At 35.2% G+C, this 13,624-nt stretch overlaps 1 protein-coding gene across 1 annotated transcript; it reads right to left on the bottom strand.

Annotated features, from left to right (window-relative positions):
- Window positions 1-1,462: 1,462 nt before the first annotated feature.
- Window positions 1,463-2,147, bottom strand: LOC139843954 (calmodulin-like protein 3). Its single transcript, XM_071834140.1, has one exon. It carries the CDS (start codon window positions 2,116-2,118, stop codon window positions 1,486-1,488), a length of 633 nt encoding a protein of 210 aa, XP_071690241.1. The 5' UTR covers window positions 2,119-2,147; the 3' UTR covers window positions 1,463-1,485.
- Window positions 2,148-13,624: the final 11,477 nt, after the last annotated feature.

Raw genomic sequence — 13,624 nt, forward strand, 5'->3', positions numbered from 1 at the left:
AGGGTTTACGTGATTCAATGAATCAATTGTTATAATTACCAGCAACAGTTTATTCTCCAACAAAGCAAATGTGAAACAGACGATATTGCCCTCACATGCCTAGCATGTGAGGCAGCTTAAGGACTGAAAAGTAACAGAGTTAAACAACGGGGTCATCCATGTCAAAATTCAAAAGTTGAAGGTCATCTAAGTCAAAAATATAGATAAAGGTTATCTGTGTTGTTCGGTACAAAGATCACGGACCAACGGCGCAATTTTGTCTAAATTAAAATAAAATTGGTAACGAGAATTTTGAATTTATATTTTAACCAACTAATCATTTTGCTTTGTCCACAAATATGGCTGTTGAGTGTTTAAACAAAAAACCAAGTTGACCTCCCCTGCTCCACATCCACTACCAACGGTACGTAGCCAGCTATGTCCAGATTTATTTATTTAAAATATATTATTTATATATTTTATTGACAAATCCGTTAAATAAAATCAGGAAAACGCGTTAGAGTAAGACATAAATAAAATTTAGTAAGTATATATAATCCGTATTATACCATCCTAAATAAAGCATTAGCAAACTAAATTAAGTTGATTAATACTCGTACGAGTAAAACACTAAACGCACTTTGTTCTAGTAGTATCTGATTAGCTGATAGACCGAAAGGTTGTGGTTTCAACTTTCAAGTTTCAAATATTACGTTTTTTTTTTTTTTTTTTTGAAAGACAAGTTGTTGACATTAAATACTCTCATTTGCCACGCATGCACGCGCTTTCGGATAGAAATTCAAACCGCATTACAGGGATCCGAACCTTACACCATCCCGAGGGGAAGGCGGGTCGGACATGGGCCCTGAATACGGGTCGGTAAAACCTCCCCGAAGCAATTAGACTTTCAGTAGATAATTCGCGAATATTTTTAGGAGGAGTTACTCGAACTTGAAAAGTTGTGAACCACTGGACTAATAGAGTGAGTTCTTCAAATATTACATTTCTATAAAGAAAAAAAGAAAGATTATTAAAAACACAATTTCATCTCTGCCATGAAGTATCCACCCATGGCATAAAGGGGATGGGTGTTTTACTTGGCCGTGCCTTTGGATCGGTTTCAAGGTTTACTCCCGGGCAGCGATGGGGGCGGGGTTATTATCGCTGCATCGGCATAGTCGAAACGGGAGATGATCGCAACTGGTGGTAAAGTCCCCTCGGGTGATCCCAATCGCTGTTAAAAAAAATAAAATTAATTATATAATTTTTTAAGTATGACGCTCCTGTAAATTACAGATTCACCAATAGTTAACCTACTTACATTCTGATAAAGAAGACACCATAAACCATTTCAATCCAGATCATCCCAAAATCATGGCAACAAAACCAATAAGATTTAAGATAAACAAATAAGATAAATAAATAAATAAGTTAACAATATTGTATTGATTAAAGAACAAATGAACATAAATGAATTGAATGATTATGATTATAGCTACAAAACCATCAATTTTGAGTCATAGCAACAAAACCACCCGATCTCATCATGTTCTTAAACTCATTAAAACTAACTAAACCATCACCATCCACATCAACTTTCATGATCATTTTCCTACAATCATCCGTTTTTCGACCTTGTTTAATCCCTAACGAACTCAAAACCGATCCCAATTCCTCAACCGCAATAAACCCATCGCGATTTTGATCAAAAACATTAAAAGCTTCCATCATATCTTCTTCATTCTCCTTATCATCCATAATTGTTCGATACAACTCACCAAATTCTTCAATATCAACGCAACCGTCCCCATTCACATCAATCTTTTCGATCATTTGTACAAGATCATCGTCTGAAATGAATATGGACATGTTGTATAAGGAATCATTGAGTTCTTGTTTGGTTATTCTTCCATCGCCATTTTTGTCGAACATCTGGAAAATGCGGTTGAGATCATTTTGATCCATGCGACACGAACGTGGTGGTTGTGATGGTTCGATTAGTGGTGTAATGTTGGTGTTTTGAATTTGTGGTTGTTGGTTTTGGTTGTAAGGTTTAGGGAGGTAATGTTTGAGTTTTTTGGGAAGTAAAGATAGGAAGATTGAGTATATGAGGTTGTAGAAGAGATATATTATTGACATTGTTGGTTTTTAAGGTTTTTGTTGTTCTGTTTTTGCAGAACAAAAAAAGGTAAAGAGTGTGATTTGTGTTGTGAAGAAAGTGAAGGAAGGATGTAAAATTTATAATAAAGTTAGGTATGTTGTGGGGTTGGGGAGTAAACTGCTTGAAATGTGTGTATGTATTTTCAGTATTATTTATTTATTATTTATTACTCGTATTTATATTTATTTATTTGCGATTTGGAGAATCTATGAGATATTGTTGCGTAAGGTTAAATGGATAATGAGAAAAAGTGGATCATGAAAATCATATAAACTTTATTAAAATAAATTTTTTTTTTTTTTTTTCGAAAAGCAAGAAGGATTTAAAATTAACACAAGGCCATGCTATAGGAAGAATTGCAATGCACAATCCACCCCATAACACCCCAACAATACAAAGTTCACAATATTACATTATAAGGGTTGCAAAGAGAGCAACACCAAGAACAAGAATACAAAGAGACTAAACAAAAGAGAAGCAAACTACGAATTAAGATACACACTCGGATCGTTTAGCCATGTTAGCCAATCGATCTTTTTGTTTCTCAACCTTTTTGAAACCCACTCAAAAGACTTCACTTGGATCTCATTTAAAGCTAACGGCCCGGACCAATGCTTTCCTCGAAAAACCATCTCATTCCGATTCTTCCATATTAGATACGCACATACCCATTCCACCGCTTGCCAAATTTTCGAACCAAGGATTGATGTTGAGGTTGGAGTGTTGCCCCGAAGAAGCTCATCTATGCTTAGATTGTTTAGGGGCCCGAAACCCCACCAACCACAAACACGATTCCAAACGTCCATCGCTTTATCACAAAATATTAACGAGTGGTCCACGGTTTCAAGGTCATCATCACACAACGGGCATCTCACACTATGAAGGTCTATTCCCCTCTTGTCAAGTTCAATTTTTACCGGCAATCTTTTTTGTCTTGCACGCCATACAAAAACTTCAACTTTTTTTGGAACTAGATTATTTCGGATAGTTTCTTGCACATTGTTATTGACTGATAAGGAGTAAACATTCACAAGAGAGGTTAGAGCCTTAACAGTGAAAATACCGTTGTGAGCTAGAGACCATTCCCATGCATCGTTTCTGTTTCGATCAAACTTGTATCCTGCGATTAAACCAGTTAAAGTCTGCAGCTCGCCTTCGGTTCTACCTGATGGAACTCGCAACCATTCCCAGCAACAGTTTGTGACGCCAGCAGCAGTCCCAGTTCGATCAGCAACTCGTACAGTAGGGTTCTTTTCTAGTCTGTATAATCTTGGGAATAGGTTTTTGAGTTTATCTTCCCCGATCCATCTCTCGTCCCAGAATGTTGTTGATTGCCCGTTTCCCACAGTCTTCTTGAAAGAGTTCCTGAAGCTTATGCCTTTTTCCTCAAGCTCATTACCTGTTAACAAAATATCACGCCAAGTGGAGGGGTAAAAGGATCGAATGTTATCAACATCAAGATCCAATCCCCCACTAGGCCCGTACACACTACGGATAACTTTAACCCATAAAGAATCGGTTTCGGTATAAAACCTCCACCACCATTTACCCAACAAAGCAAGATTTTTACTTTTAAGTGACCCAATATTTAGCCCCCCATTCCCATAAGTATCTAAGATTAGATCCCATTTAACCCACGGAATTTTTGAATCCGTATCCGACCCGCCCCAAAAGAACATTCTTCTCACACACTCGAGTTGTTTTATCACACACGGTGGGGCACGGTAAAGCGAGAAGTAGTACAATGGAAGGCTACTAAGAACCGACTTGATAAGAGTTAATCGTCCTCCAAATGACATCGTTCTCATTTTCCAATTTGAGAGTCGGGATTTTATTTTTTCCACTACCGGTTCCCAATCTTTCGTCTTTTTCATTCGGGCACCCATCGGTAAGCCTAGGTAGGTGAACGGAAAACCACCCACTTGGCATCCGAAGATGTTTGCAATCAGACTAGTTTCCTCATTATTGACCCCAATCCCATACATACAACTCTTTTGAAAATTTATTTTTAACCCAGACGCCAATTCAAAACATTTAAGAAGGTTGTGAAGATTATGCACATTTGTTCGACTCCATTCGCCCATAAAGATAGTGTCGTCCGCGTATTGAAGATGGGAGATAGGAACCTTGTCATTACCAACCTCTATGCCTTTAAAAAGTCTCCTATCCAATGCGGCTTTTGCCAAAATGTTTAGACCCTCCGAAGCAATGATGAATAAAAATGGAGATAAGGGGTCACCTTGGCGAACCCCACGGGAAGGTTTAAATTCGGATGTGGGGGACCCATTAACTAATATGGAGATGGAAGTTGAGCTTAGGCAAGAGAAGATCCATTTCCTCCATCTTGTACCGAATCCCATGCACTTCATAACATCAATCAAAAAATTCCAATTAAGGCAATCAAACGCCTTTTCAAAATCAACTTTAAAGAGAAAACCTCTCCGCTTTTTTGCTTTCAAAAAATCAATGCTTTCGTTCACGATTAGAGCCCCGTCAAGTATGTATCTACCTTTAACAAAAGCGCTTTGTTCCATCCCGATAATACCCGGTATGATAGTCTTTAGCCGATTGGATAAAATTTTAGCTATAATCTTGTAGTAGCTACTTATAAGACTAATAGGACGAAAGTCACCAAGCCCGACCGGGTTGCTCTTCTTTGGAACCAAAGTAACAAAGGAAGCGTTACAACCTCTTGAGAATTCTCCCCTATCCCAAAACCATTTAATAGCCATAATGAGTTCATCTTTTAACAATTCCCAATACTTTTTATAAAAACTCATGTTAAAACCATCGGGCCCGGGAGCCTTATTACTACCACATTCGAACACCGCTTCTTTAATTTCTTTGTCTTCAAAGGGTGATTCAAGAGCTGTTGCATGTGCTGTCGAAATGCTAGGGTAAATAAGCTCTTCCATTGATGGTCTATCACTATCAGGTTCATCAAAAATTGCCTTAAAGTGTTCAAAAACAGCCCCCTTAATATCTTTAGGATTGTTGTTCCAGATTCCATTTATATTAAGACCTTTGATATTGCAATAGTTGTTTTTTCTTCGGATAATAGAATGGAAGTACCGGGTATTTTCGTCACCTTCTAATATCCATTTCACACGTGCTTTCTGTTTGAGCATGTCAACTTTAATTTTTTCTTTTTCAAGCCACTGTTTCCTGGCATCCCTCCAATTGTTTCTCTCGACATCACTCAGAACAGATGTTTCAGCCTTCAGTTCGAGACTGTTTGCCGTGGATTTAAGCACTTCGATTTCATCATCAAGATTTTTGAATTTTTTTCCGCTCCACACTTTTAAAGCCCCTTTAAGATTTTTCATTCGATTCCTAAAAGAACAGTCCTTTCTACTTTGAATGGGGCAATCAGTCTTCCACGCATCTAAAACAACTTGCTCGACATCATCACAATCAAACCAAGCATCGAATATCTTAAAAGGTTTAGGACCAAAATTTCTATCCTCATCTTTTAAAACAATTGGACAATGGTCCGAGTGTTCCCTATCTAGTGCCACCGAAGTAAGGTCCCTCCATAACGAATAGAATTTATCACTTACAAGAAAACGATCCAACCTACTGAATTTTAAGCCGTCGTCACTAACTCTTGTGAAGTTTCTACCGCCTAGTGGTATATCAATTAGATTCGATCTACTTATGAATTCGTTAAAACGTTTTGCTCTATGTTCAACAAACTCACAGTTGAATCTTTCCGTCTCGTCTCTCACTTCGTTGAAATCCCCACCTATGATCCAAGCATCATCTTGTTGCGTTATTAACAGTTCCAACTTATCCCATAACTTTTGTTTTTTATCGTCTTCGTGAGGACCGTATATGTTAAGAATGTTGAAGTTTTGTCCAAGTTCTTTCCAGACTCCTTTCACACCAAGAATACTATCCTCACTAATTACATCTTCAGCCACAAAACAACCTTTATCCCAAATAATCATCTGCCCACCCGATTTACCAACCTTACCTTTTTGAGTAAAATCACAATCATCAGACCCCCAAAGTTTGTAAACCCACTTGTAATTCACTGGTTTCAGTTTGGTTTCTTGAAGGATAACAAAGTTAGGTTTCTCTTTAATGATCATTCTTTTTAACCAACTAAATTTATTCACACCTTTCGCAAGACAAAACCCTCTAATATTTAACGACAAGATCTTCATGAGAAAACTAAACTACGATAGAAAGGACATAAAACAACTAGGTGTGTCTTTTTTTCCATTTAAGACCCAATTTCTTTCCATATTCCTTGACCCCTAACTCATCAGAAGCTGAAGACATATTTTCTAAATTCACCTTATTAATTGAAGAAGAGTTTGAGGACTTACTGATATCACAGTTGCTGCATTTCGATCTAATTGGTTGCTCATTAGGTCTTACTTTTCTTGCACTTCTTTTTACATTCATGAGCCTGGATGAAGATTTCCAGTTACGCAGATTGGACCAACAACAAGTGTTTTGATTCACGATGATTCCAGTTTTTGATTTTGATCTGTTGGCTTGTGTTGCTTCTTCTTTTGAATTAAACGAATTGGATTGTCTGTTCGGTTTTGAAGGGTTAGGTATTGATGACTTTGATTTATTCTTCCTGCTCGAAGTTGCTTGTTGACTCTTCCTCTGGTCAAATTTATCAACATGACACGTTTCCTCAATTCTCATATCTGGACCATCGACTTCTTGTCCCAAATTATTGATTGAAATTTTTTTCTTTTTTAATCTATTATTAGCCTGCCCCACCTTCTCTTTCTTCATTGAATCGATATTTAAATCAGCTTGTGGGCTTTCACTTGAGCCCAAAGTCTCCTTAACCGAACTTGGGCTTGAACAATTCCCATTATTATTACGTGTTGGGCTCTCTTCATCTACCATACGTATTGGGCTAACTTCATTTGAATCTGCCATACGTGTTGGGCTATCTCCATTTGACAAACATATTGGGCTATTATTATCACCCACATGTTGTTTTGGACTAACAATACCGTTGGACTTTTCATTTAAAATACAGTTGGGACTTTTCGTTTGCCGACCAGACTCCATCGATTCTGTAACTTTGCCATCATTAGGGTTTTTATCCCTCCAACAATCATCATCACGCTCATCACGCCTAGCACGTTCTTCAACATTGACTTCTTGGAACTGACTACTCGCCACGTGGCATTCCGATTCTCTGTCTTCATTGATTGGGCTGTCCCTTGGGTTATCCGGCTTGAATCCGGTACCGGAAAACCCATTGTCGACCGGAGAGTTGTTTTCTGGTAATTTTTCCTCAAATACACCAATACCTTCATACTCAGAGTCGAAATCACTTTCGTTGTAATCTTCATCAGAATTCTCGTATGTATCATCTATAAACTCATCATCTTCTAGACCATCATCGTTATAATTTAAATTGCCCAAGTCATTCTCAGGATTATTAATCTCCTTATTAACCTCCACCACATCTTCAACTTTTATCTCAACAGTCTGACTAGAATCTTCCTGAACATGAACTTCAAAACAAGCACCATTAGTTCCAAACCCAATTAACCCTTTATCATTAATATATTCCATAGTTTTGGATAGTATGAGGACATGTCCAAAAACTAGGTTTTGATCTCCAACCAAGTGACAGTTTACTGTTTCTATTGTTTTGCCCCATTGGTTTGCAATGTTAGTGAAGGTTTTTTCATCCCAGCAAGTCACCGGTACCCCGAAAATCTTCACCCAAATCAACCTTTCCTTGATAACATGATGACTATTTAATAACCAAACTCTATTACACCATTTATGAATAGCATGCTCATTGTTGTTAATTATCCTTTTAGCTTCAAAGGATGAGTTGAAGATTAGCATAACTTCAAAACCTCCAAGATACTTGATATCACAGTTGATCATGCCTTCCGCCCTACACAAATCTTTTATTTGAGAGATAATCTTCCAATCCTTCAAAACACATATCAGCGAACGTTTGAATAGATCTTTGGAGAAGTTTTTATCTTGAATATTGATGAATCTAGGTTTGACTTCCTTTTCCATCCCACCTTTTTCTAACCCACATTTTTCTATCCCACCTTTTCCAGCAGAACTCTCTCCATTGTAAAAGTCCCTTTCACCCCTTTTGGCTTCATATTTTTTCTCCAGTTTTTGGCGCAGATCTGGTTTGAACAACTTATCTCTTAAATCTTCATCATTAACATATGGTTTGGACAGCTTGTCCCTTAAATCTGCACCTCTAACTTTAATGCCAGCTACATCTCTATATTGTCTATGATCCCGAAAGTTATGCTCTTTGAAAGCAGCATGGATTCTTTCGTTAATGGTGCCCCGAGTGTCACCATTATTTGTATCTCTTCCTCTTGTGTTTCCAATCTCTTTTCTCTCTGTTGCCTTAAAGATCTTAATGGGATAGTCATCAAAGTTGATGTTGCTGAGTGATAGAAGGAGTCGATCTGCATTGTTAACATTTCCAAATCTAACAAATGCATATCTGTGGCCGTCTTTGAGTTTTTTGGCAGCCATATACACATCCCTAATGTCACCATACGGTTTAAAGACTCTCCACAGATCCGCCACACTCCAATACTCCGGGAAATTGTAAAACATGAACGATGTTAATTGAATTCCGAATATCCTAGCTAGTCGATCTTGCATACCACCATTGGATTGATCTCGCTTGTGTGTGCCTGCCCATGTGCGATTTATGGTGTACTCTCTCCTAGCTCTCTCTCTCCTCTCTTTCTCTCTCACACACCCCATGTACTCTCTTTTTTTTTTTTTTTTATTAAAATAAATTAGAATCATGTTTAAAAAGCATAACTTTTGCATGGTAATTTACGGGAAATTGGTTCTTATATTCTCAATAGGAAAATCAGGTTTAAACTTAACTAAGAAAATACTTTAAAGCGGATAGACAAAATAGTAGAATATATCACGAAATGACTTGATAAAACTTGATAAGTCGGATACATGTAAGTAAACTATTTTACTTCCTTTATAGACTAAAACTTGAAATTTATATCGATTTATCCGTATTTTAGGGAGAATCTTTTATAATTCTAGTAGACCGTCCCTTATATCGATTTGGCACAAGTACACCGTCCCTTGTGGGGCGTGGTTTTGAAATATTATTGGGGTGTGAGGCGTGCAACCTTAGGCGCAATCACAAATTTTATTGATTTGTGATTGATTATTGATTAAAATTTTATTTGCTATTTTGACTTAACAAAATTTTAACACATCATTCACAATCTTCCACAACCCTTTTCCATACCAGATCATTTTATCACGTCCCAATATCCTTCTCGACAGCCTTTCTCCCCATAACTAAGATATATACCCACTAGAGTATCTGCCATCAAGATTTACTATTTTGCGTAACTAAAATTATAATTTATGTTATAATTCAGTAGGCTTATAACTACCTTTAGTGGCTTAGTTCTTGACTGTAGACTAATAAGTATATAGAGAGAATATGAGAGAATATATATTTTAGTGTGTCTTTTATAAACTCATAACACACATATTTATACTCAAAAAATCTACTATACAATATCTATAATAATAATAAAATTAACATCCAATTTAACTTTTATAACACTCCCCATTGGATGACAATTTTATTAGAGAATAACTAGTACTGCCTCGTTAAAAATCTTGCTAAAGAAAACCCATTGGGATAAAACTTTAGCTAAGGGAAAAAGAGTGCAGCATAGAGTTGAATCCCCCTCAAGTAGGCAACGCCTGATTTGTTACATCTTCTGAACATGCCTCATGCCAATATTGTAGTGACCCGAACTTTTCCATGTTTATATATATTAATTGAGATTGATATTTACATGATTAAATGTTTCCAACATGTTAAGCAATCAAACTTGTTAAGACTTGATTAATTGAAATATGTTTCATATAGACAATTGACCACCCAAGTTGACCGGTGATTCACGAACGTTAAAACTTGTAAAAACTATACGATGACATATATATGGTTATATATATAGTTAACATGTTTTTATTATAAGTATGTATCTCATTAGGTATTTTAACAATGAGTTATATACATAAAAATGAGACTATTAATTTAAGAAACTCGAAAACGATATATATAACGATTATCGTTATAACAACGTCTTACTAGGTACATATGAATCATATTAAGATATTGATACACTTGGTTAATTATGTTAAATGATAAGTAAATATATTATTAAGTGTATTAACAATGAAATACATATGTAAAAATAAGGCTACTAACTTAATGATTTCGAAACGAGACATATATGTAACGATTATCGTTGTAACGACATTTAACTGTATATACATCATACTAAGATATATTATATATCATAATATCATGATAATATAATAATTTAACATCTCATTTGTTATAATAAACAATGGGTTAACAACATTCAACAAGATCGTTAACCTAAAGGTTTCAAAACAACATTTACATGTAACGACTAACGATGACTTAACGACTCAGTTAAAATGTATATACATGTAGTGTTTTAATATGTATTCATACACTTTTGAAAGACTTCAAGACACTTATCAAAATACTTCTACTTAACAAAAATGCTTACAATTACATCCTCGTTCAGTTTCATCAACAATTCTACTCGTATGCACCCGTATTCGTACTCGTACAATACACAGCTTTTAGATGTATGTACTATTGGTATATACACTCCAATGATCAGCTCTTAGCAGCCCATGTGAGTCACCTAACACATGTGGGAACCATCATTTGGCAACTAGCATGAAATATCTCATAAAATTACAAAAATATGAGTAATCATTCATGACTTATTTACATGAAAACAAAATTACATATCCTTTATATCTAATCCATACACCAACGACCAAAAACACCTACAAACACTTTCATTCTTCAATTTTCTTCATCTAATTGATCTCTCTCAAGTTCTATCTTCAAGTTCTAAGTGTTCTTCATAAATTTCAAAAGTTCTAGTTTCATAAAATCAAGAATACTTTCAAGTTTGCTAGCTCACTTCCAATCTTGTAAGGTGATCATCCAACCTCAAGAAATCTTTGTTTCTTACAGTAGGTTATCATTCTAATACAAGGTAATAATCATATTCAAACTTTGGTTCAATTTCTATAACTATAACAATCTTATTTCAAGTGATGATCTTACTTGAACTTGTTTTCGTGTCATGATTCTGCTTCAAGAACTTCGAGCCATCCAAGGATCCGTTGAAGCTAGATCCATTTTTTCTCTTTTCCAGTAGGTTTATCCAAGGAACTTAAGGTAGTAATGATGTTCATAACATCATTCGATTCATACATATAAAGCTATCTTATTCGAAGGTTTAAACTTGTAATCACTAGAACATAGTTTAGTTAATTCTAAACTTGTTCGCAAACAAAAGTTAATCCTTCTAACTTGACTTTTAAAATCAACTAAACACATGTTCTATATCTATATGATATGCTAACTTAATGATTTAAAACCTGGAAACACGAAAAACACCGTAAAACCGGATTTACGCCGTCGTAGTAACACCGCGGGCTGTTTTGGGTTAGTTAATTAAAAACTATGATAAACTTTGATTTAAAAGTTGTTATTCTGAGAAAATGATTTTTATTATGAACATGAAACTATATCCAAAAATTATGGTTAAACTCAAAGTGGAAGTATGTTTTCTAAAATGGTCATCTAGACGTCGTTCTTTCGACTGAAATGACTACCTTTACAAAAACGACTTGTAACTTATTTTCCGACTATAAACCTATACTTTTTCTGTTTAGATTCATAAAATAGAGTTCAATATGAAACCATAGCAATTTGATTCACTCAAAACGGATTTAAAATGAAGAAGTTATGGGTAAAACAAGATTGGATAATTTTTCTCATTTTAGCTACGTGAAAATTGGTAACAAATCTATTCCAACCAAAACTTAATCAACTTGCATTGTATATTATGTAATCTTTAGATACCATAGACACGTATACAATGTTTCGACCTATCATGTCGACACATCTATATATATTTCGGAACAACCATAGACACTCTATATGTGAATGTTGGAGTTAGCTATACAGGGTTGAGGTTGATTCCAAAATATATATAGTTTGATTTGTGATCAATACTGAGATACGTATACACTGGGTCGTGGATTGATTCAAGATAATATTTATCGATTTATTTCTGTACATCTAACTGTGGACAACTAGTTGTAGGTTACTAACGAGGACAGCTGACTTAATAAACTTAAAACATCAAAATATATTAAAAGTGTTGTAAATATATTTTGAACATACTTTGATATATATGTATATATTGTTATAGGTTCGTGAATCAACCAGTGGCCAAGTCTTACTTCCCGACGAAGTAAAAATCTGTGAAAGTGAGTTATAGTCCCACTTTTAAAATCTAATATTTTTGGGATGAGAATAGATGCAGGTTTTATAAATGATTTACAAAATAGACACAAGTACGTGAAACTACATTCTATGGTTGAATTATCGAAATCGAATATGCCCCTTTTTATTAAGTCTGGTAATCTAAGAATTAGGGAACAGACACCCTAATTGACGCGAATCCTAAAGATAGATCTATTGGGCCTAACAAACCCCATCCAAAGTACCGGATGCTTTAGTACTTCGAAATTTATATCATATCCGAAGGGTGTCCCGGAATGATGGGGATATTCTTATATATGCATCTTGTTAATGTCGATTACCAGGTGTTCACCATATGAATGATTTTTATCTCTATGTATGGGATGTGTATTGAAATATGAAATCTTGTGGTCTATTATTATGATTTGATATATATAGGTTAAACCTATAACGCACCAACATTTTTGTTGACGTTTTAAGCATGTTTATTCTCAGGTGATTATTAAGAGCTTCCGCTGTCGCATACTTAAATAAGGACGAGATTTGGAGTCCATACTTGTATGATATTGTGTAAAAACTGCATTCAAGAAACTTATTTTGTTGTAACATATTTGTATTGTAAACCATTATGTAATGGTCGTGTGTAAACAGGATATTTTAGATTATCATTATTTGATAATCTACGTAAAGCTTTTTAAAACCTTTATCTATGAAATAAAGGTTATGGTTTGTTTTAAAAATGAATGCAGTCTTTGAAAAACGTCTCATATAGAGGTCAAAACCTCGCAACGAAATCAATTAATATGGAACGTTTTTAATCAATAAGAACGGGACATTTCAGTTGGTATCCGAGCGTTGGTCTTAGAGAACCAGAAAATTTGCATTAGTGTGTCTTATCGAGTTTGTTAGGATGCATTAGTGATTCTGGACTTCGACCGTGTTTTCTTTAAAAATGATTGCTTAACATTTTTGTTGGAAACTATATATTTTTAACATATGAATATTATGTGATATATTAATCTCTTAACGTGTTTGATATTATGTGATAGATGTCTACCTCTAGAACAAGTCCCATTGACTCACCTAATAATAATGAAGAGTCAAATGTAAATTGGAATGATTCATGGACTGAT

This window comes from Rutidosis leptorrhynchoides, chromosome 4 (genome assembly GCF_046630445.1).
Source record: "Rutidosis leptorrhynchoides isolate AG116_Rl617_1_P2 chromosome 4, CSIRO_AGI_Rlap_v1, whole genome shotgun sequence".
Lineage (NCBI taxonomy): Eukaryota > Viridiplantae > Streptophyta > Magnoliopsida > Asterales > Asteraceae > Rutidosis > Rutidosis leptorrhynchoides.

Excerpts from the sequence above, each read along its gene's own strand:
- LOC139843954 (XM_071834140.1), bottom strand. The coding sequence starts at position 2,118 with ATGTCAATAATATATCTCTTCTACAACCTCATATACTCAATCTTCCTA.